At 46.4% G+C, this 24997-nt stretch overlaps 1 protein-coding gene across 4 annotated transcripts in view; it reads left to right on the top strand.

The window, feature by feature from the left end:
* EML6 (EMAP like 6) overlaps nucleotides 1-24997 on the top strand; it is a 144092-nt gene that overhangs the window by 109829 nt on the left and 9266 nt on the right. For 2 of the 4 annotated variants that reach the window (XM_007672024.4, XM_039913143.1), the window contains exons 28-38: nucleotides 11006-11020; nucleotides 12358-12366; nucleotides 13561-13639; nucleotides 15864-15993; nucleotides 17564-17662; nucleotides 19507-19680; nucleotides 20253-20461; nucleotides 20891-21048; nucleotides 21773-21887; nucleotides 22967-23155; nucleotides 24647-24819. In XM_007672024.4, coding sequence (XP_007670214.1) covers nucleotides 11006-11020; nucleotides 12358-12366; nucleotides 13561-13639; nucleotides 15864-15993; nucleotides 17564-17662; nucleotides 19507-19680; nucleotides 20253-20461; nucleotides 20891-21048; nucleotides 21773-21887; nucleotides 22967-23155; nucleotides 24647-24819 — 1350 coding nt within the window. The remainder of the gene's footprint in view (nucleotides 1-11005; nucleotides 11021-12357; nucleotides 12367-13560; nucleotides 13640-15863; nucleotides 15994-17563; nucleotides 17663-19506; nucleotides 19681-20252; nucleotides 20462-20890; nucleotides 21049-21772; nucleotides 21888-22966; nucleotides 23156-24646; nucleotides 24820-24997) is intronic. The other 2 variants (XM_001509924.6, XM_029071718.2) reach the window with 1 other exon arrangement.

Below are 24997 nucleotides of genomic sequence, written 5' to 3'. Positions count from 1 at the left end.
ATAAATAGAATCAAGGAGATGTACATCTCATTAACAAAATAAATAGGGTAATGAAGATATGTACAGTTGAGCAGACGAGTACAGTGCTGCGGGGATGGGACGGGAGAGGGGAAGGAGCAGAGGGAAAGGGGGAAGAAGAGGGTTTAGCTGCGGAGAGGTGGGGGGGGGTAGAGGGAGCAGAGAGAAAAGGGGAGCTCAGTTTGGGAAGGCTTCTTGGAGGAGGTGAGCTTTAAGTAAGGTTTTGAAGAGGAGAAGAGAATTAGTTTGGCAGAGGTGAGCAAACATCCATAGGCTCAAAGACGGATAAACCTAGGCCATTTTGCCCCAGTGACCCAACCCTGATTGAGTGCCCTTCTCCTCCTCCTCTCCCATAGTGCCCAACTGGGCTATAGCATACTCAGTGCTAACAGGAGCTCCTGATGTAAAGGATGCCATGCCACTTGCTATCTCACGGCTCTCAGTAAAGCCACCACTAAAAGCAGAGCTGAGTTAAACCGGATAAACAGAATCAGACTGTAGCCAGGGGAGGTTTATTTGTTCACTCATTCAGTCGTATTTATTGAGCACTTACCGTGTGCAGAACACTGTACTACTAATAATTATGGCATTTTTAAGCTCTTATATCGTGCCAAGCACCGTTCTAAGACTGAGCGCTTGGGAGAGTAAAATATAACAATAAACCGACACATCCCCTGCCCACAATGAGCTCACAGTCCAGAGGGGGAGACAGACCTTAATATAAATAAATAAATCAGCATAGTTCCATTAGTTGTATTTATTGAGTGCTGTGTGCAGAGCACTATACTAAAAGCACTTGGGATGATAGTTGTCTGAAGCTATAGAGTTAATTGGAATTTAGTTCAGATGGGAATGAAGTTCGATGATCTCCAACTCTCTCTGTCCTTAGAGGGACAGAGCCCCATACCATAAAGCCATGGCACTGAAAAATGGTCTCTGGGGAGGAGAGATGGGGAGGAAGAGAACAGATCTGAGAGAAACAGTGGTAGAACTGGAGAGCAGTCAGTCCTCTAGCCTCAACGCTCTGGTCCTCATCACCAGACACAACAAGTGCGGGGTGTGGGTGACGACAGGATTTCTAAAGGTAGGGGTGGGGAGAAAAAGTAAAACAGGAGAATAGTAGAAGGTTTTGAAAAGACACAATGAAACTAAACCTCAGGTCACGCTAAGACCGGTTGGAAGATAGGAACAGGAGGCAGGCTGCTCTGGCAAGCAGGAGTTTGAAATCAGGCGACTGTTACAACAGAAGCTTCAGATAGATCATCATACTAAAAGGTGGGCAGACACAAGTAGCAAATGGCATGGCACAGCGAGCGATGTACCGTGCATGCTCACTGTGAGAAAGGAATTATTGATTGATCAGTCATTTGTCCTTCCGGTTGCATCACTGGTATTTATTGAGCGCTTACTATGTGCGTACTAGTAAGTATTTACTAGTATTTACATTGTACTAACAGGCTGTATACGTGAGCGCTTACTGTATGTGTTCTATGTCGGTCTCCCCCTCTAGAGTGTAAGCTCGTTGTGGGCAGGGAATGTGCCTGTTTATTGTCGTATTGTACTCTCCCAAGCGCTTAGTACCGTGTTTTGCACACATTAACACTCAATAAATACGACTGGATGAATGAAGCCGAGATTGGATAATGTTTCCAGGAGAAGGGGTTGGTGGACAGCGTCAAAGGCAGCTGAGAGATAAAGGAAGATTAGGATGGAGTAGAAGCTGTTGGATCTGGAAAGGAGATCGCTTGTGACCTTTGAGAGGGTGGATTCTGTGGAGTGAAGGGGAGAGGCCAGATTGGAGGAGGACAAGGAGAGAATTGAAGGAGAGGAACTTGAAACCGCGGGTGTAGGCAACTCGCTCAAGGAGTTTGGAGAGGAATGGTAGGAGGGAGATGGGGCGATAACTGGAGAGAGCTGTGGGATCGAGGGAGGGTTTTTTTAGGATAGGGGAAACATGAGCATTTTTGAAAGCAGTGGGAAAGAAGCCAAAAGACCACAGATAACTCCTAGACCCTTTCAGGACTTCAAGACGCAAATGGACTTCCCTCCTCTCCTCCTGACGCTCACACACGGGATTCTCCCAGCCCTTTAGGAACCAGTATAGGGATTTGAAACTGTTTCTCCCAACTTCCCCCCAAATCCAGAGGAATGACGTGGCCCAAAGTAGACCACCAGGGCATCTGCAGATTAGGTTATTTTGTCCAGATCCAGAATTTGTTCTAAGCAACTTGAGGCTACCCCAGAGTTCCAAGATCCCGATTTGCCATCCAGTAGCTAAAGTTCGTCCTCTGGAAGACCCTCCAAGCTGGGTCTCGAGGTGAATTTGGTCATACACTGTACTTCAAGATGCCCCCTTTGAAAGGTAAATGTAAGACTCTTAGTACCTCCATCAGTACTGTTGACGGCAGGTCCTGTTCGGTGTAAAATGGTTGTCTTATCCATCAAGGGAAATATCACCCGTCGAAACTGAAGGACACTCTGTAATCCTGTTGGATTCTTTTTCCTGAAGCGTGCCTAGGAAGTTCTCTGAGGTGAAGATGTGATCTAATCGGGTAAATGCTCAACTGGGAAGAATACAGAGGCTGAGCTGTCTAGAGGGAGGGGAGACTAGATGTGAGAAACAGATCGTCTCAGAGCCTGCTTTCAGCCATTTCCGATTTCGGTGTGACTGATGAGAGTTCCACCTTTCCCTTCTTTGTAATCTAGTTCCTCTTCCCTCAGATCTGAGAGGCTGCAGGTATTTGGATAGTGGGTTTTTTTTGGTTTGTGTTTTTTTGGGTGGTGGGAGGGTTATGATATTTAAGTGCTTACTATGTGCCAGGCCCTGATAATAATAATAATAGTATGTGCCAAGAACTGTTTTAAGCCCTAGGCTAGATATAGGGTTGGACACAGTCCCTTCCTACATGGGGCTGTCAGTCTTAATTCCCATGAGGTAACTGAGGCACAGAGAAGCTGCTTGCCCAAGCTCACACAGCAGACAAGTGGCGGATCCGGGATTGGAACCTAGGTCCTCTGACTCCCGGGCCCGAGCTCTTTCCATGAGGCCAAGATTTCTAGGTTGGAACAAACTTGGGTGCTTCAAATCAAGCTTTCTGTCAGCTCTGAAGCCAGAGTGGGCTGAGAAGGAAGTTTGCCAGGAAAGGTGGATAAATGTAGGGATTGACTAATGCAAAACGTGAGATTCATGTTAGATGATCAGCGGGATCTAGCTGCACCCAAGCACAAGTTTGAATGCATATCAGTGCCAAGATCCTAAGGAAATTCTTTAGAATTCTACCTTGCAACCCCATGTTTTCCCATTCTCTTTAGGATAAACTTGTGTGACACATTTCACACTTGAAAGCCTTAGAACTGGAAGCAAGTGGTTTTCCTCAGAAGGAACCTCCCATCCAGACATCTCAGAGGAATTGCTGCTGTGTTCCAAGTAATCATTTTGAAGATATTAATTTTGAAACATTACCAGCAGAGCTGTGAAAATCAGGAATATGTCTTGCCTGCTGGAGCTGTAGGCCATGAGACAAGATCCAGCTAAATAGCATTAACCCAGTAAATCATGTTAAAAATGTGAATCCACCAGGCTTGAGAAAGGCCTAGTCAGTAGAGCCGGGGCCTGGGAGTCATAAGGACCTGCATCCTAATTCTGGCTCTCCCATTTGTCTGCTCTGTGACCCTTAGTAAATCACTTCGCTTCTCTGTTCCTCATTTACCTCATCTGTAAAATGATGATGAAGACTCTGAGCCCCATGTGGGACAGGGACTGTGTCCAATCTGATTTGCTTGTATCCACCCCAGTGCTTAGTACAGTGCCAGGCACATAGCAAGCACTTAAATGCCACAATTATTATTATCATCATTACTGATTTACTAATAGTGGGAGGAGAAGCAGGAGGAAGAAGAGCAAGGCTACAACTGGTAATGTTTATTACCACTTATTTTATTATTAGCTCTTTTTATTATGTCCCCCCAAGCACTTAGTAAAGTTCTTTGCACAAAACATGCATGAAATAAATGCTATCGATTGATTTACTAGAAAGACTATGGAAGGTGAAATAAGTCAATAAGCACCATTTGGAGATTGATTATATGTGCCAATTTATTTTCAGCATGCAATCCAAAACTTTTTCAAAATGTACAGTACAGTAGGAAAAACTGTATTTCTGGCTGAAAAATTTTAAGCAGAAAGTACAGTTGCTCTCTAATGTCCAGATAGTTCAGGATGCTAATGGGTAACACAAAACCTAGTAATAAACATCTGAAAAGAAATCAGGCATCTAGATTTACCCTTTGTATTATGCCACTTCAAGCGCTCAGTACAGTTCCCTGCACCCACCAAGCACTTAACAAATTCCAGTGACTGATTATCTCCCTGGTAAGATGGGCCACTGAAAAATGACAGGGCTAAAGTTCTAGATCATTAAAGTTGCCATAACCCCCAAATGTTCTGAATACCGATTTAAGGCTAGCCCAGTTTAGACAAAATGAACCTAGCACACAAAAGCAGCCAAGCTTTTCATTAAGTGTGGAAGCAATAATTCTGTGAGTGCTTTCTTTTTCAGTTTAGCAAGCAATCGACTGTGCTAAGAATGTGAGAGTGAACCTTTCCAGAAGTAAATTTGGGAGTAAATGCCAATTTTGTGCAATGAAAATAATTGAGATGGTTTCTCCTCTCCTTGCCGGACGCTTATTGTTTCTTCTGCCTCTTCTGCCTCTCCTGAGCCTTTTTATCACTCCCTCCTTTCCTGCTTCTTCCTGAAATCCCCTTCCCTACTCATTTCTTCTCCATCTCCCATCATTTATCTACTCTATTCACTCCTGTCTTTGGCATCCCAGGAATGTTTGTTTCCCCAGCAGCACCATTACAGGAACAATGTCAAAGTCCATCTACCCAAAGATTAGGGTTCCTACCTCCCTGGGCACTCCAGGGACGCTGGGGTCGCTGTCCTGAATAATCCCAAATATTTTTAGTCCCGGCTATATGGTACATAGGAACCTGTTAAACAGCCTTCTTGTGTAGGAGATGAAGCTTAATAACCTACAATATGGAATTTGGGTGATTTTTCAGAACCTCAAATCTGTTTCCCAAGAGATTTGCTGATGATTGAGGTACTGACTGGTGCGTTTTGCTTTGGACTAATAAGAACATTTCACATGTATGTAGCATCCATGTGCAGGCCCTCATGAGCACGCACTAATAAGTAGTTTCACGCAGAAAGGTTTTTGCCACTATCGGGTCATTTCATTTTCCTCTTTAGTTCAAGGTTTTTCTGGTAGTTTATTATTTCCCTCTGGTTTTACACCAAGAGCTCCTTCCTTTCTGGATCATTTCAGTGAACAAAAGAGAGGGAAGAGTCTTTCTTCTGAAACTACAGGAATCATGGCCATGTATTAGACATGATTATGGACAATCCTTACTTTATCAAACTTCTTTAGCGTGTTTGAGGGGTGAGGACTCGGGCCTAGAAATCAAAACTTTTCATTTGTTTTCAGTGAAACTATTGACTCCCGTTGAGATTAACACTGTGATTTTGACCAAGTCATCTCACCTTTCATTACCTTTGTTTCTCCATCCATCCAATGAATGTTAAAATGGTTACTCGACTGCAAAATATTTGGGTGGCAAAGGCACCCAGTTTAAAAAAATGTTCAATAGTCTTACAACTGATATAGTCACTTAATTTCTCAAACTGCTTGAATTACAAAATACTTTAGAGCTTTAGTAAAATCTAATTTTCACACTTCCTTGAAATATTAATGATAAAGTGATCAGTTAACAAAGATGCAAGGACTAGAGGAATCATGGAGATTAATTTGGTAATGATAAAGTGATCAGTTAACAAAGATGCAAGGACTAGAGGAATCATGGAGATTAATTTGGCAATGATAAAGTGATCAGTTAACAAAGATGCAAGGACTAGAGGAATCATGGAGATTAATTTGGTAATGATAAAGTGATCAGTTAACAAAGATGCAAGGACTAGAGGAATCATGGAGATTAATTTGGTAGAAGGCTACAAGGACAGAGCTATCTTGCCTGAGAACCTTTTATTAGTATTTGTATTGACTGGTTCCTTAGTAAATCAGCCATGGGTTGGGTTTTTTTGTTGTCGTTGTGGTTGGTTTTTTATGGAGTTAAGCACTTACTATGTGCCAGGCACTATACTAAGTGCTGGGGTAACTTTAAGATAGATTGGGCATAGTCCATGTCGCACATGGAACTCACAGTTTCAATCCTAATTTTCAAGATGAGGTCATTGAGGCACAGAGAAGTTAAGTGACTTGCCTGAGGTCACAGATCAGACAAGTTGCCTTGCCCGATATATATACAGGACTGGTTGAAGGCACTCATCCCAGATGAGCCCACCCAGGCACTGACTGGCCCATTGAGATAAGAATAATAATAATAATGTTGGTATTTAAGCGCTTACTATATGCAAAGCACTGTTCTAAGCACTGGGTTAGATACAGGATAATCAAGTTGTGCCACGTGAGGCTCACAGTTAATCCCCATTTTACAGATGAGGTGACTGAGGCACGGAGATCATCTCAGACTCTTCTGGGCGAGACTAGCCCTGGGTTTAGTCCCACAGATGAACATAGGGGCCTTTTGGGTAATGTTACCACTTGCTTCCTGGAGACACTGATTAGTCTGTGACATCTGTTGTCTCTAGACTTGGGAACTGTGGAAATTCCTACAAAAAGTCCCTTCATATACCCTACTTTGAAAACTCCAGCTTGGCAGAGGGACTGACCTGCAGGAGTGTGGACCAGTATCCTTGAGGCAGGCATAGTTCAGGTCAAATCCTAGCATGTGGAGATTATCACATAACTTCGCTCCTCTAACGCTACCCTTCTCACTGTGCCTCAATCTCACCTGTCTCGCCTCCGACTCCTAGTCCGTGTCCTGCCTCTGGCCCGAAACGCCCTCTCTCCTCAAATCTGACAGACGATTACTCTCCCCCGCTTCAAAGCCTTATTGAAAGCACGTCTCCTCCAAGAGGCCTTCCCAGATTAAGCCCCACATTTCCTCATCTGCCACTCTCTTCTGCGTCACCCTGACTTGCTCCCTTTTCCCATCCCTCCTCCCATCCCCACAGCATTTATGTACTTATCTGTAACTTTATTTTTATTGATATCTCTTCCCCCCCCGATCCAGACTGTAAACTCGTTGTGTGCAGGGAATGTCACCGTTTATATTTGTCTTGAACTTTCCCAAGCACTTAGTACAGTTCTCTGCACACACAGTAGGCGCTCATTAAATATGATTGAAGGGGAATGCGTGAACATTAATCCATTGCATCAGCCCCTCTTTCTTTCCTAAAACTTATGTTCTACTGGCCAAGTGTTTGTCTTAATTCTCACTTCCATTGGGTTGTTGCCTAAATCCTTTGGAATCCTGTTCACAGAGCAGTGCTGAATAAAAGCAGTAAAAGCAGGAATTCTGCTGCAGATAGATCAGTCCATTTTAATATGTTTGGTCCAAACTCTGCAAAACTGGAATCCAATCAATTAGTGGTATTTATTCCATTTACTGTGTGCACAGCACTGTAATCAGCACTTGGGAGAGTACGCTATACCAGAGTTGGAAGATACATTCCCTGCCCACATTGAACTTCCAGTCGGCAGGAGGAGACAGATATGAATATAAATAAATAATGTATAATATATAATTTAAAATACGTATATAAGCGCTGTGGGGTTGAAGGGTAAATATCAAATGCCCAGAGGTCACAGATTCAAGTGCTATCCAATGTAGTCGACTCAGATTCTCTGGCTGGACAACTCTGTGAAAATCAAGTAGATAGCTGACGTAAAATGAAAAGATCTTGATGCCCCATTCGTGAATAATTCTTCTTATTATATTCCTGGCTTTCTGGATTAAGAGTTTAAGCTATCTTGTTTGGAGTTTGGATTTGGTTGTTGCCATTTAATTGCAAGCAATTGCTTCCATTCTGGTACGAAAGCGAGATGTCTCCATGCATTATGCAAAAGCTTACTTTGTTTTTCCTTAAAGAGTGCAATAGGGTACACCAAGCAAAGTTCCATTGAGACAGAGAAGTGAATGAATTGATTTTGGGAAATGATGTTTTGAGGAAGCCCATTTGACAAATTTTGAGTTCAATCCCCAGTAGATTCAGGAGAATAAAATATACTCCCTTATGGTAGTAAAATACCCTCCCAATTAAGGCAAGTAGCCTTTCCAGTCTAGCTTCTTGCTCTCCACATAAATAGGAATTTACTACAGTTAAAGGAGAGACTGTTTTCAGGAATATATTTACTCACCCATCAGCATTGAAGCATTGGACCAGTTCTATTTATCTTCATATCAAATATGTAAGTGAACAGTAAACTTTGTTTCAGAGGGGAGGGGGCTTCCCAAGAGTTATTGTTCAGTTTTTATTTCCATCTTTTAGCCTGGAGGAATTAAACAAGACAAAGTATAACATAAAGGAAACATTTGTCACTCATGTATCATTTCTGTGAGATTTTAAAAGATTATTGATTGGGGGAATTTTTTGGCCAAGGAGAAGAGGGGAATTTTTTAATAGAATAATAATAATAATGATGATGATGGTATTTGTTAAATCCTTACTATGTGCCAAGCACTGTTCTAAGCGCTGGGGGAGATCCAAGGTAATCAGGTTGTCCCACATGGGGCTCACAGTCTTAATCCCCATTTTACAAATGAGGCAGCTGAGGCACAGAGAAGTTAAGTGACTTGCCCAAAGTCGCACAGCTGACACATGGTGGAGTCGGAGAAGCCACCACCTCTGACTTCCAAAAAGAAGGATTGTGATTGATTCCGTAGCCAGTCAAGAATATACTACCTCCCTCTTATGAGGGTTATTTAATATTGTTTTGGAAACTCTTTGAATTGCTGCGTGTCTATCATAGCACACAGATTTGTAAAAAATCTTTTTTTAGCCAAGCAATACCTTCTCGTCAAGTGACATTTTACAAATGACTGATTTCTCCAATTCAACCCATGTTTTCCCCCGTTCAACTGACCTGCCCATGTGGACACTCATTCACTAAGAAGAGTGCAAAAATTGATCCACCTCGGGCCACTTCCATCCAGACATGGGAGTAGGGGTTTTTTTGTTTGTTTTTTGTTTTCAATGTATTCGTTAAGTGCTTACTGTTCTAAGCACTGGGGTAGATACAAATGAATTAGGTAGGAGGCAGTTCCTGTCCCACATGGGGTTCACAGTCTGATTTGGAGGGAGGGCAGGAGAACCGAGGCAAAGAGAAGTGAAGTGACCATTTGGCAGAGCCAGGATTAGAACCCAGACCCGGGCTCTTTCCACTAGGCCATCTTGCTTCCCTGGGTTCCCTTGGGTTCAGCAAGCAGAGACCTTGGATCTGAACTTTTGCAACCCCTTCTTCATCTTTGAACAAGACCTCTGGTGTGTAGGTTTGGGGGAGGAAGGTGTGTATCTGTGTGTGAATGAGACCGTGCAAAGATGCTTCTATTCACATCTGGAAATGAAAGGACTTGATTCTATTTAGTTGCCATTGTTTTTACGAGATGTTCTTCCCCTCGACTCTATTTATTGCCATTGTTCTTGTCTGTCCATCTCCCCCGATTAGACTGTAAGCCCGTCAAACGGCAGGGACTGTCTCTATCTGTTGCCAACTTGTTCATCCCAAGCGCTTAGTACAGTGCTCTGCACATAGTAAGCGCTCAATAAATACTATTGAATGAATGAATGAATGAGGTTTTAGGTTTGAGAAACCAGAAAACCATTTTTAAAAGTTCTCCAGACAGCTTTCTCCAAGTTCAAACCTCTCTTTCTTCAAGGGATTATGAGAAAACTGTAAACATCGTGTATGTGTCTCCAGACATTCACCTCCCTTGACTAAACTGAGCTGACCCACCCAGCTTTCCCTCTCCTCTAGCCTCCAAGCTTTCCTTTTTGGATCTCCTTTCAGCACCGCTCCCTCCGTTGATCCCTCTGGCCACCCTCTGTCCCTCCCTCTGCTTCCAAGCTGGCTCACCCCCTTTCAGACACCAGCATTTGTTCTCTGACCTCTGAGCTTAGGCCTTTAGAAGCTGCTGGTCAGCCCTGTATTGTCATTTAAGAGCTATGGACTGATGCATTTCCCATTTGCTCTGTCTGTGTCATTCTGGAATAAATGAGGAGACGTTATCAAGCACCATCCCACTACCTCAAGCCTCTCCTCCTGCCAGAATTACTGTTTATTGTTATATTGTGCTCTCCCAAGTGCTTAGTACAGTCCTCTGCACACGGTAAGCGTTCAATAAGTACAACTGCCCTATGTCAGCCTCAGCTCTTTTCTACTTTCCCTCTCCTTGTACAAGAGGAAGGCTACGGCTGAACGTGTGAACACTGGCAACAGCGACGCTATTTTGTCCCCTGACTGATAAACATTCATAGTTTGTGAGCGCTGCTGCCCTTCCTTTCTCTCTGATCTGCCTTCTCTCTTCCTAAGTGCTTAGTACAGTACTTTGCACACAGGAAGCGCTCAGTAGGAGCATTGATTAATTCTCCTTGCCAGGTTCTTTCTTTTCTTTGTCCAGCTGAAACCCTCCCTCCTTTCCTCATCTCCTTTTCCTTGCTTTCTGCTAAGGACTCCCTGTTTCGCCTCAGAGGTTCCCTTCCATCAATCTCCTGCTGCCACAGGTCTTGAGCTTGCAACATTTCGACCTTGCCCCATCTCTGCATTCCTCAGTACCCATTGTGTCTTCCTGTCCCTCCCGTCCCGTGTTGCCATGTGCACAACCAACTGAAAAAGTCGGTCGAGTCAATGCGTAGTTCACATGAACTTTCACTTATTCACCTCTCGTGCTCCTCAGTCTCAGAATCTGGAGTGATTCTGATCCACAAAGGCATTTTGGTCTGAACTGGGTGTGACATTTTCCGGACCTCCCCGCCTTTCTTCTCTAATATTGCAAACAGTTTTTAAATGATTGGAAAGAAACCTTTAATACTTGTATTATGTTTTAACTTGCTTTCCTTTGGAGGCAGGGAATTGTCAAGTAAGTATTAACAGCACCTTTAAAAAGCACAGGTTTTCTATGAATTTTCAGTGAGAATACTGCAAAGATCACAAAGGGGTAAATATACTTATGATGTGCCTAAGCGTCACAATGCAGAATTCTTATTCTTGTCCCCTCATCATCTGGAAGCGGCATAGTTTGTTCATATGCTTGTGAATTGGGGGAAAAAAAAAACCTATTTGATTTTGCTTTGCTTTTCAGTTTTTAGGACTACAAGGTGAAAAGAGCTTGAATGCATATGTTTGTATATATACATTTTTATGTATATATAAGAACGCAGTATTTGTGCCTGTGCGTGCTATATATATATATACATATATATATATAAATATATCAATTATATATATTCAGTCTGTGTGTATCTTCAAAAGGAACCTTGTGTTTATTATCAAACAGTTGTTTTATGGACCGTGTCATAGTGATATTGTCCTTTCGCTCTCATTCCCAAGCCCTGGCTTGCTTTTGTCATAAGCTGAGATATCCTTAGGTAAAGGAACGAAGCAACAGAATCATCTTACAGTTTCACTAAAACAGAAAAAAGAGCCCATAAGGTGGGAAAAGGGATTTGACTTGAAGACGGGTGAAACCAACTGGTGATAATCCGCCTGCTAGCCCGAGTTCGAACTGGCCCCCACCCAACATTCTGACATCATCGCTCTATTCGGCCACCAACGAGGTGGGCTGGAAATGGGGTTTTGCAGGGATTCATTCTCCTTCCGGTCTCTGGCGGTAATTAGAATGCCACCGGCTCCAATTACCGCTGATAGAACAATTTCCGCCCAAATAAAGGGACCTCATCACCCCGGGTGCCAAAAGGCAGACTGTTCCAGCAGGCAAGGCTACGCTTCTGAAAAAACCCTGGGAATTATCAGGCTAAATAATGAGTTTGACTCTGTCGGAAACAAGCATCCACTGCGTGAGTTTCTTCTCAGCATCCGTAAGGGTGTTAAGGTGCTTCCAGCGACAACAGGTTCTCCGCAGCACGCATTAAAGCAGCCCAAGTCCACAGAAGGCAGTCGTGAGTTTGGGTCAATCATGTTGGAAGCATTGACAGAGCTTCCTTTTTTCTTCCTGTTCTGTAGGCGCTTTTAGTGCAGTTTGGCCAGTGATGCCAGGGTATGAGCTTTCTGAATTTGTAGATTGGTGCCCTCTTTACTTTCTGTTTTAGTTCCTTGCTGGCATGCTTAAAAAGCATGGTGTGTGCCACCCAGGAGTGTCTGTCCAACTCTGAAAATGCTTGTGCATGAATCAAATGGTTACAAATGTGCCTCTAAATTGTACTAAGTTTCCACTTGACTTTGTTTGCTGCTTACAAGGGGATCAAGGTAATTCTTCCTCTTTTCCTACCACAAGACCAGTACCTGATTGATTTAGGGAAGACACCATGTTCATTTTCCATTTGGGGCGGTTTTCCTCAGAGGCGGACTTTAGGAGCGATCTATACTTAAAAGGTGATATCTACACCACACACCTTTATCTACACCTTTTCCCCTCGGCCCCATCTAAAAACTTATTTTTCATTCTAAGCAATCTGTTTTGTTCCTGGGCCAGCCAGTCAACAACACCTGTATTTTCATTTATGTGAAATTATGACCCCATAATGGATAAATGGAAATTCTGTTTGGAAAATGGATTCGGTTGGTCCGCAGTCCTCTGAGGTAGGCCAGAATAGGAGATACAAAACTGATTTTTGCTTTCTTAGGAAGTACTAGAAAGTCAGAGAACTGTGTCAAATTCTCTTAGATCAATTTTCCACCCCGTTTGTCTTGCTAACCTTTACTTTCTCCATAATATGGTGACAATTAGCTATTAACCTGAACCTTTAGAGAAGGCAATTTTGTCCTACTCTTAACACTCTTTTATAAGAATGAAGATTCTATTTCTGCCAGGCCCTTAACTGTGACTAGAACACTTTGTTTAATCCTAACATTTTCTGTTTGACTTGTGTGTGTGGTTCATTACTCCAGTGTGTTCTAAGAGTTTAAATCTATGTTAGATTCAAACCAGTGGGTTATGAGTTGCAATTGAAATGGTGCCATTTTCCCTGTAAAAAGTAAAGGAAACCGAAGCGGTTTTTGAACCACAGTTGCAGCTCACAGCCCACCAACTGTGACATGCTCAGGTCATGGATACTGGGAGATTTTATCTCTTTCCCAAAATAGTTGGAATCGGAAGCGGCCTCTTGATTTCAGGCTAGGCTTCTCTGAAACTGCAGTCATTCTACCAGGCTCGCATGGGAGCGACCCAGGCTTGAGAGAGCTATGTGACTTCCAAAGGAGGGCCTCCCGGAGGAGTCCGACTCAACAAATCTAGGGGCATTTGTTGGGCAAAAATGGTGGGAGGGCAGAGTTACAATGAAGGGGAGGAACTGCAGGGCAGTCGTCAATTTACAAAACCTTGCCCGGTTAAATGTGAAGGGGGAAGCAGGCCTGAGCGCGACCCCAACCACCCAGTGGATGAGAGAGCCTGGTTAGATTTGAGGGTGAGTCGCATTAACCATTCCAATGGTTTGGTTTCAGGCCTCCTGTCAGCCGAGCGGCTCCTCACCCCGAAAAGCTGCAGAAGAACAATATCACCAAAAAAAAGAAACTGGTTGAGGTAAGGGGACTGCTGCTTTTCCTTTTATGTTGATGGTGTTTTAGAAATCAGAGTGTGGGCAATAATGTGGTCTTTTTTAATTTGGTATTTCTCAGGGGCATCCGACCTCCTGGGCACTCAGTAAACATTGCTATTGGTACAATAGGGATATTAGTAAATTTTACATTTCTTCTAAGGGCGATTGGTTAGCGAGAATAATAATAATACACTTAATTTAATTTAGACAGCATTTTATGGTGGTTGGGTTTTTTAAATGGTATTTGTTGGGTGCTTACTTTGCTCCAGGCACTGTACTAAACATACAAGATCATCAGGTTGGACATAGTCCTTGTTCTACATGCAGTTAATTGTCTTAATCCCCATTTTACAGATGAGGGAAGTGAGGCCCAGAGAAGTGAACTGACTTGCCCATGGTCACCATAGCAGGCATGTGCCGAAGCCAGGATTAGAACCCAGGTCCTCTGACTCCCAGGGCCATGCTCGTTCCACTAGACCACACCGCTTCAGTTAGTTTCAAGTTGCTTTTACATTACTCATCTCATTTTGTTCTCTCAACATTTCGGTGAGGTGAGGAGAAGTGACCTGCCCCAAGTCGTCAACAGGCAAGTGAGCCAACTGGGACAAGAAAAATGACCCTTGCCCTTTTCACCAGACCATTATGGCTCTTTTTACAGTGTGCATAGATGGTTGGAAAGATAGATGGTCGGGGCATTGGGTCAAGGAGAGAAAACTTGGATGGATGAGAGAGCGACGCATACAGTAAAGTCCTTTCACTATCATTAGCGTCCATCACATGCAAGAGGCAGCTGTCCCCAAGAACTGTGATTGGATTACGTAGGCAATCTCAGCTTTAAAGAACCAAGAAATTCACATTGAACTCATTTATTTAGTTATGGCCTCGTAGCATCGACCTGTAGCGTTGAAGGTGGTTCATAGTACACCCCTTTCTCCTTTTATGTAGGAGTGGTGCAGTAGAGAAAACTTACTTTGGAGCACTCATCGTTTCCAAAGCTGTACACGAAATAAAAACACGCACACACACACAAATGTACCCACAAATGGCTTCTTTTGAAACCTCACCAGACTGATTCAGACAGGCTCATGTCGTTGAGAAGATAGTCCCTAATTCCCTTATCAATTAATAGTATTTATTGAGTGTTTACTGCATGCAGAGCGCTGTACTGAGCACTTGGGAGAGTACAGTATAACAGAGTTGGTAGACACGTTCCCTGCCCACAATGAGTGTACGGTCTAGAAGGCCGCCCAGTCGCCTTTTAGCCAAAAGAAGTAGTGGGAAGACATTTTAAGTGCAGAATTTAGGAGAAGCAACATGGCCTAGTGGATAGAACACAGTCCTGGGCGTCAGGAGGGCCCGGGTTCTAATCCCGGTTCTATTACCTCTCTGCTCTGGGACCTTGGGCAAGTCACTTCACTTCTCTGGGCCTCAGTTACCTCGTCTGTAAAATGGGGGTTAAGACTCCATGTGGGAGAAGGACTACATCCAACCTGATTAACTTACATCTACCCAGTGCTTAGTACAGTGCCTGGCACATCTTGTCTTGCGCTGTCGAGTCGTCTCCAGCACGTTAGCAACGCCTTGGACGCATCTCTCCCAGAACGCCCACCTCCATCTGCAATCGTTCTGGTTGTGTAGCCATAGCATTTGCTTGGTAAAAATAGAGAAGTGGTTTACCATTTCCTCCTTCCACGCAGTAAACTCGAGGCCCCGCCCTCGACTCTCTCTCATGCTACTGCTGCCCAGCACAGGTGAGTTTTGACTTGCAGCAGATTGTCTTCCACTAGCTAGCCACTGCCCAAGCTAGGAATGGAATGGGTTTGCCTCTGCTTGACTCTCCCTCCTATAGTCAAGATTAGTAGAGTACTGGAAATTTTCCAGGTGTGACCCTGAGAGAGGGTCTGGCACATAATAAATGCTTAACAAATAACATAATTATCATTATTATTTGCTTCTGTCCACCCCAGTGCTTAATACAGTGCCTGACACATAGTAAGTGCTTAAGTACTTTATTATTATTATTAGAACTGACTGCACTGCATTTTCTCCCCATTCTGTCCAGGGAATGGAGTCGTCCATTTACGTCTGTAAATGTGCTCGCCTGAGACCTCCTGACACTGTCTCGCTTGGCTCTCAGGATTGCTTTATTCTGTTACTGGGGGAATTTCCTTTGATTTTTATTCTTCTCTTCCTCCATCGTGTCTGTAGGAGCTGGCTCTAGATCACGTGTTTGGATACAGAGGGTTTGATTGTCGCAATAACCTGCATTACCTCAACGATGGTGCCGATATCATTTTCCATACTGCTGCAGCGGGCGTAGTTCAGAATCTCTCCACAGGTAACTCAAACAATCCGCCGTATTTATTAAGTGCTCACTATGGGCAGAGCACTGTACTTAGCACTTGGAAGAGGACAGTTCAGCAGAATTAGCTGACCCATTCCCTGCCCATAATGAGTGTACAGTCTAGAATGTGAGAACTCTCCCGGCCAGAATAATGGCTTGAAGTCAGAACGAGTGAAACCCCAGTTTTGGCCTTACCCTTCAAAATCCGCGTGCCATTAAAACAAGAGCTTTACCCCCACCAGAAAGGCCAGTCCCCTGCAGTGTTTCTGGCTGTGTAGAAAAGTCTGCCGCTCTAGTCTGTTGTTCACCCAGTTCTGCCCACTGGGAAACCCTCCATGTCAATTGCTCTCTCTGGGGAGGTGGTTGGCATTCAGTCATATTTATTGAGCGCTGCCTGTGTGCAGAGCTGTGTACTAAGCCCTTGGTAGAGTCCAACAAAACAATAAACAGACACATTCCTTACCCACGACGAGCTTACGGTCTAGAGGACAGTGAGGCTTTGGCAGGCTGCCCACCCAGTTTCTGCCTTTCATCTGCAGAGTCTGAGAGAGAAACCTATCCCTCGTGCCTAGATTGGATGTTAAAGGACTTCAAGGACAAAACTACCACGGGGGCACAGATGGGGCTGTTCTCTCAGTGACTGGATAATCGGGGAGCTATTTGGGGTCTTCGTGGCCCCCAAATCCCTGAAATTTTAGTAGAGTACTAGCGAGAAGAAGGGAGAGGGTGATGGGAGAGAAGGGAAAGGAGAGGAAAGAGAATAGGGACCAGAGAAGACACAGACTGCCCGTAGCAGTCTGGACACTTGCATGTTCAGTGTCTGAAGTTGGTTCACTAGAACCTTGAAAAGTGAACCCCAAAGTACAAGGCCCTGGGCCTACTGGGGCAAAATTTTGTTTTTCTTTTTTTTTATGGCATTTGTTAAGTGCTTACTGTGTGCCAGGCACTTTAGAAAGCGCTGGGGTTGTTACAAGTTAATCAGGTTGGACATGGTCCATTTCCCACATGGGGCTCACAGTCTCGATCCCCATTTTACAGATGAGGTAACCGATTCCCAGAGAGGTGAAGTGACTTGCCCAAGGTCATATCACAGACAAGTGGCAGAGCAGGGATTAGACCCAGGTTCTTCTGACTCCCAGGGTCATGCTCTATCCACTAGGCCACATTGCTTCTCAGTTGGAGGGAAACAGCCGTAACAACAGAAGCAGGGGCAGATAATCATTTCCCCCTCCTCCTGTGTCTTCTCTGGTCCCCATTCTCTTTCCTTTCTTTTCCCTTCTCTCCCTTCTTCTCTCCCCATCCGTCTTCCTCCTGCCCCACCTTTCCTCCTCTCCCTTTGTACCACTCTCCTTTCTCCGACCCCACCCCTCGGAAGCTTCACAGCCACCTGCTTCCCATTCTTGCTTCCCGCGGCCCAGAGATGTCTCTTCCCACGTTCACGAACTCTGCTCCACTAAAGCATCCACACAGTTCCCTGTTACGGACACTTAGTGTTGCTCCTCAGAAAAGACCGCTCCCGAAAACAGTGTCGTGAATTATTAAATGATCTCTCGAATTGTTCTAGGAAGCCAGAGTTTCTACCTGGAGCATACAGATGACATCCTCTGCTTAACTGTGAACCAGCATCCCAAGTACAAAAATGTGGTGGCCACCAGCCAGATTGGTAGGAGATTTTCCACATTAGCAGTGTTGGCTTGCTTGATTGTTACCGGGACCCTGATGGAATGGGAAGACACCCCCACCCCTTCCTCTTTTCTTGCTTTCCTCCTTAAATACGTGCGTTTCATTTGGGGCATCATTCCATATTTTGACACCTCTGCCGAGAGATCAGCTGGGATTGTGGATGGTCGGGAGAGGCCCGCTGACAGGTAAAGGCGGGGCCACCGTTTGGGTCCCGGGGGACCTTGGAGGAAGGTTACAGGCCAGGTGCGATCAATCAAGAGTACCTGGTGATCTCCAAGGGTGTTCAGAGCCCTGTATGAAGGGCTTGGGAGAGTAGAGGTTGGAAGACCCGGTCCTTGCTCTTCCACTTTCCTGGTACCGCCATCCTTTCTCATCTCCTTAAAGCAAGTGCTCCCTCCTTTTTTCTCTCCCTGACCACCACCTTCAACCACTCACTCGCCAGTGGCTCCTTTTCCACTGCTTCCAAGCCTGCCCACATATTCCCTATCTTAAAAAAAAAAAAAAGGCTCCTTTGGCCCCACAGCACTCTCCGGTTATCTCCCCATTCCTCTGCAAACTCCTTGAGCAAGTTGTCTACACATGCCTCTTCCACTTCCTCTCCCCTGGACACTAATTGGAAATTACAGTTCAGCAATGAAGAGACAATCCCTGCCCACGCGGGTGTTTTGTTTTTTTTTTTCTGAAAAACCACTCGGTGCATCGTTTCCCACTCCATCAGTGGTATTGACTGAGCGCTAACTGGGTGCGGAGCACTGTACTAAGTGCTTGGGAGAGTACAGTACAACAGAGTTGATAGACATGGTCCCTGCCCACAAAGAGCTTACAGTCTAGAGGGGAAGAATAGTCTAGAAGGACATAAAACTGGAGAGACTGCAGGTCAGGGTGGTCTTGAGCTCCCCTGGTATGTCTTTATACCCCACAACACCAGGCCAGGAATCCCTGTTTCTCGTCCCGGTTTCAAAATAAGTCCATCCCTGTTGTGGCTGTCCATTAGCCTACCTGCATTTCTTTGCATCCTCACGATTTTAATCTGTTATGTGCCCGGAAATAATTTAGGGGGCAAACTGGGCTTTGAAATTTGAGCACTCCTGGCCACGTGGAGAAAAGTATTTGGGCTGTTTCTTCCGAAGGCAAGGGAGCCGGACATGGCTGGTATCTGGGAAACCGCCAAGAAGAAAAGGAACAGGGACATCCTGAGTTTTTCGGTTATACTTAAAACCGGCAATATCTCCCAAGCGCTTAGTACGGTGCTCTGCACACAGCGCTCAAATACCACTGATGGTATTTAACATGCTTCAGCACCCTTCCTGCTGGTTTCCCTGTGTTTCCACGTCACCATTTTCACAATGAGAGTTTGGGTCACTTCCCTCTGACACTGACGTGGTTCTGCCATCGGAAGTTTGACTTAACTTGAGCTCTTGCTTTCCCTCGACGCGCCCTCATCGCCACCATTCTCCCAATGCAGGTGTCATTCCACAAGGCCCAGGGATGGCTGTCTGTCTAATGGGCAGAGCTCCGACTGGGCGACCAGTTCATGTTTGCCGGTTGTATCTGGAGGGCATTACAGATACTAATCAGACACCAGCCAGGAGTTAACTTTGTCCTCACTTCTCTCCAAGTGTCTCGCAGTCCCGTGGAATATGTCTTTTCCCATGAACCTCAGTAATTCCTCCACATGCTCCTCGCTCTCGGCAAAGTATAGTAACAACTGGGTTCTTAGACCGCCCCACCCCTCCATATTCTTAATGCTCCAGAGTTCCTGTTGTTGTAGACCTTTGATCGTCTTTCCCCCGTAACCGTTTACCGTTCCCCTCCGACCTCTAGGAACAACGCCTTCCATACACGTGTGGGATGCCATGAACAAGCAGACTCTGTCTATGCTCCGCTGCTTCCATTCTAAGGGGGTGAATTACGTCAACTTTAGCGCCACAGGCAAACTCCTGGTGTCCGTCGGCGTGGACCCCGAACACACCATCACCGTGTGGCGATGGCAAGAAGGTAGGCCAAAGCCTCTGACTCTCCCCCCTCGCCCACAGACCGTAAACTCTATTAGATTAGATTAGTCCTGGGTTCTAGTTTTGCTCCGACACCCCTCTGCTGTGTGACCTTAGGCAAGTCACTTAACTTAATGCTTAATCTCTACTGGGGTAGAGATTTCCCCAGTCAGAGAGTGAACAACTATTTATTGAATGCCTGCCAGAGACAAGCCCTGGAGGGATTTATGTTGAAGAACAAACCTGACCCCTGTCCTCGAGGCTCTTCAAATCTAACCGGGTGAGGAAGCGGCTCTCCAAGCAATTTTAGTGTTTCTTGAGAGGACGGAAGTGTGTTAGCCCTGCACTAAACACTTGGAAGAATACAATGGAGTTAGTAGATATGGTCCCTGCCCTCAAAGAGCTTATTATCTGGTGAAGGCAAAAAATGCTAAAATCATTTACAGGAAGGTGGGATGACGGCGAAGTGGGTAGAGGCAGGAATTAGGGCTGAGGACTAAGGTAGGTAAGAGGCGTTGAGAAGCTCCGGTTGGCCCTTCTGTCACTTGTATGGCTGACGTCGCGCCTATCCCGCAGGTGCCAAAGTGGCCAGCCGCGGAGGCCACCTGGAGCGCATATTTGTGGTGGAGTTCCGCCCGGACTCGGACACGCAGTTTGTGTCCGTGGGAGTGAAGCACATGAAGTTCTGGACGCTGGCCGGCAGCGCCCTGCTCTACAAGAAGGGCGTCATCGGCTCCCTGGAAGCCGCCAAGATGCAAACGATGCTTTCTGTGGCCTTTGGTGCTGTAAGTGCAAATGGCCCCTTCAGGCGGCTCCAGGAGGGCTGAGTGAAACCATCCCCTTGAGCTGCAAAAGCCCCGCTCTCCCCACCCCGCCGGGACCAAGTGCATGCAGCAGAAAGGTCCCTTGCATTCCCTGGGGTTTGAAGATCCAGATACTATACTCAGTTTGGACTTAATCTCTCAGGGCGTGCCATTCTGCCCTGGGCTCCTCCCTCATCCCACCCCTCCTAGCGACCTGCCATCTGTGGGGACTGCGGAGACGGTTAGGATTTCCTCATTGATCTGTACGATTCTCTGACTGGTGGATGGCTTGCTTTAGGATTTTTTGAGTGCGTTTCCGAGGCATGTTAGAGTTCAGAGGGAGAGATGAGTGGGAGGAGCAATCCTCTAATGAGGTAATCTGTCTGACATCGTGTCTGTGTTATTTTCCAGAACAACCTTACTTTCACTGGTGCCATAAACGGAGATGTCTACGTCTGGAAGGATCATTTTCTTATTAGGCTGGTGGCGAAGGCCCATACGGGTCCAGTGTTCACCATGTACACCACCCTGAGGGATGGGCTGATCGTGACTGGCGGAAAAGAGAGACCGTAAGAGACTATCTCTCCCACTGCTATTTCCCCCGAGCTGGAATTTGTGTCCGTGTCTATCTCCCGCTGTAGACTGTGAGCTCCTTGCGGGCAGCGTGGCTTAGTGGGTAGAGCGTGGGCCTGGGAGTCAGAATTCTAATCCCGCCTCCGCCACATGTCTGCTGTGTAACCTTGGCGAGGTCACTTCACTTCTCTGAGCCTCGTGTACCTCGTCTGTATAATGGGGATTAAGAGTGTGAGCCCCACGTGGGACAGGGAGTGTATCCAACCTGATTAGCTTGTATCTGCCCCAGAGCTTAGACGAGTGCTTGGCCCATAATAAGCGCTTAACAAGTATCATAATTATTATTATCATTATATTGTACTTTCCCAAGCGCTTAGTACAGTACTCTGGCACACAGTAGGCACTCAATAAATGCCATCGCTGGATTTGATTGGTCAGAGCGGTTCACTAAGGACGGTGGCTTTCGTTGGCTTTAAGAGTGAATTTTAGAGAAGTCCACTGAGCTTGAAAGGGCCCCCTAGCTCCAACGTGGGACGTGGACTAGCCACAAAGGCCAGGGGTGGGAGCAGGACAGGAGAGTGTTCTGACTCTGAGCAGGGAATGTGTCTACCAACTCTGTTATATTGTACTCTCCCAAGCACTTAGTACAGTGCTCTGCACACAGTAAGCGTTCGATAAATGGACGGATCGATTCTGACGTGTTCCCGGTAATGCCTATAGGACCAAAGAAGGCGGGGCGGTCAAACTGTGGGACCAGGAGATGAAACGTTGCCGGGCCTTCCAGCTGGAGACCGGGCAGCCCGTGGAGTGTGTGCGCTCTGTCTGCCGGGGAAAAGTGAGTCGTGACTGACGGCTTCTGCTGCTGTCCTCGGGTCGACCCCCGTCCCAACGTCCCAGTTCCACCAGGGAGAGGCCACCACTAGCCTGGCCACAGTTTTTGGCCCACATCCCCAACCTCCCTCTCCAAATTCAGTTCAGTCAACCCTGGCCTACCTAGACAGGGAAACGGGTGTTTTTTTCAAGTATCTCCCTGTCTAGTGTCAGACGTGGGAATTTGTCACCTCTCATTGATTTACTCCCTCAAAAACAGCTCGGGGAATTGGGGACCCACACAGTCACTGTGAGGAAATCCTTCTGGGTTTATGTGATGAGGAAACATGAGGAAATTGGGAATTCCAAGTCCTTTTGTGGTCTTACGGTGTTTCTGTGGCAGCGAGAGACTGAAGCCGCCCAGCCGCAACTGTCTTGACTCTGGGGGTGGGGCCTGAGCTCGAGCCCGAGGACTGACAGGAGGAGAAGAGAGAGAGACCAAGAGACAGAGAGGGGTTTTCCTTTTAGAAGAGATGAGGACAGGAAAAGTGCCAATTTGGGGAAGTGACTCCTCTCTATCAAAAATGCTTAATGCCTGAAAAGCAGGCTACCCGATGTCCAGATCCCACATGCAACTGCTCCCAAGCATTTCCACAGCTCTTACATACATCTCCCCAACTTACTTATCTGTATTTTTGCCCATCTAGAGCTCGTTGTGGGCAGGGAAATGTGTCTATCTACTCTGTTATATTGTACTCTCCCAAGCACTCAGTACAGTGCTCTTGATTGATTCCCGCCCAGCTCTTTAGCCTGAATGAGCACAGACGAGGAAGGCCCAGGGTGCCCAAAGGCCAAGCAGAGATTTGCCTCTGTCTGGGCTGCAGTGCACAAACCACCAAAAAACCTTTTCATTGGTGGTGGCTGAAGCACACAATTGGGGACTGGAGGCAGAAGGCTCCTGGGGTCCAGTAGTCCAAAGCACGGGAGGAAGAGACAGGTAGGCACAAGATATCAGGGCTGTTTTCCCACTCTCAGAATCACGACTGGGTACGAGGGTCCTGAATCGATAGCCTTGCTATTGTGTCCGTGTTTTGACTATCACAGGGGAAGATTTTAGTGGGCACCAAAGATGGGGAAATCATCGAAGTGGGAGAAAAAAACGCCGCTTCCAACATGCTGATTGACGGACACATGGAGGGCGAAATCTGGGGCCTGGCCACACACCCCTGCAAAGACATTTTCATCTCCGCAAGCAATGATGGGACAGCCAGGATCTGGGATCTCGCGGACAAAGTAAGCGCCTTTTCTGTCATCCGTCCCGCCGGGACCCACGGGTACGGCGCAGGGCAAGGAAGGCTAGCAAACCCGAACTCGGATGGGGAATATGAGGACGTGAGACCAGAGTTCTCATCCCAGATCTGCCACTGGCCTGCTGCGTGTTCTTGGGCACTGCATTTAACCTCTTCTGGGCCTCAGTTTCCACATCTGCACAGGGCTGCTCTCCCTCTTAGATTGGGAGCACTTGGTGAGGCAAAGATTGTGTCTAATCTGATTATCTTGCCTCTACTCCAGCATTAAGCACAGTCCTCGTCGTCTAATAAGGCCTTAATAAATATAACAGCGATAATGTTACTACTACTAATAATAATAATTGGGGTATTTCTGCGCGCCACGCACTCTACTAAATGCTGGGTAGATACAAGCAAATCGGGTTGGACACAGTCCCTTTCCCTCATGGGGCTCACAGACTTAACGCCCATTTTACGGATGAAGAAACTGAAGCCCCGAGAAGCGAAGTGACTTATCCAAGGTTTAGAACCCAGGTCCTTTTGACTCCCAGGTGCGGGCTCTATCCACTGGGCCACGCTGCTTCTCAATGATTATCATTATCGGGTTTCTTCCTGAGTAGCCTTCCAGCTGTGCCTTCCTGGACCTCACCTTCAGAGTGAAGGATGGACTATTGAACAGTCTTAACTTTGCCCTCTATCAGTCAGTAAAAATAATGGCATTTAAGCGCTTACTCTGTGCCGGGCACTGTAGCATTTATCGAATTGTGGGAAGCCTAACAGAACCAGTCCTTTGAGGTTCAATTCAATTGTATTTATTGAGTGCTTACTGTACGCAGAGTACTGAGCTAAGCGCTTGGAATGTAAAACTCCCATTCTCTCAAGCGCTTAGAACAATGCTCTGCACAGAGTAGGCACTCAGTGGACAGTCGATTGAGCGACTATAAAATTGTTAGAAAAAGGAACAAAATGGAGTCCTGCCGAGGAGTTATCTGACAGGGATGTTCAGTGGGGACCGTGGTAGCGGCCTAGTCCCTCTGTCCAGGAACGGGACAGAACCTTTCCTTTGCATTTTAACCGGAAAGAGGACAGAAGGTTTGGATTTTATCTTCATTTCCCTTGGGTGCTTTAAGAACCCAAGTGAAACCTGTGGAAAGTCACAAGTTTACTGTCAACAGAAGCCCTGGCCAAAGACGGTGGCATCTGTAGAGGAAAATAGAGGAGCAGAACCCAAAACCCAGAACAGGCTACTGTCCCCAGGGGTCTCCCTCTGGCCCCCATTGGAAAGACCCATCCTCTCCATCTCCCCGTCTCCAGCTCCCTACACACACACACACACACACACGAGGCCAGGAGGCCGGTGCTTGGGCTTTCTGACGTTTCAGTCGCTGTCCCTTACCTACGCGGGCTCACCCAGCCCTAGGGAAAGCGGGCTCTGGGGCCCCTCAGAGGGAGGGGACGTCCTGCAGTCCAGACGGCGGTCCCTGTTTTGCCGCAGAAACTGCTGAACAAAGTGACCTTGGGCCACGCGGCCAGCTGTGCCGCCTACAGCCCCGATGGGGAGATGGTGGCCATCGGCATGAAGAACGGAGAGTTCGTCATCCTGCTGGTGAACAGCCTGAAGGTGTGGGGCAAGAAACGAGACCGCAAGTCGGCCATCCAGGACATCAGGTACCCGCAAGCTCCCGGGGCCGCCGGGGAAGCTGGCGTCCGTCACCACCGCAGCTTAGCTGGACGGGGCTTAACAGGGAAGGGGCCCGTTGCCCCCGGATGCAGCTCCTAGGGCAGTGGGAGCGGCGCTGGAGGTTCGGAGTGCCTGTGTGTGTGTGTGTGTGCGCGTGTGTGCCTG

This window comes from Ornithorhynchus anatinus, chromosome 9 (genome assembly GCF_004115215.2).
Source record: "Ornithorhynchus anatinus isolate Pmale09 chromosome 9, mOrnAna1.pri.v4, whole genome shotgun sequence".
Lineage (NCBI taxonomy): Eukaryota > Metazoa > Chordata > Mammalia > Monotremata > Ornithorhynchidae > Ornithorhynchus > Ornithorhynchus anatinus.
Note: the sequence above shows the minus strand (reverse complement) of the source record. Positions and strands in the feature narration are given on the sequence as shown.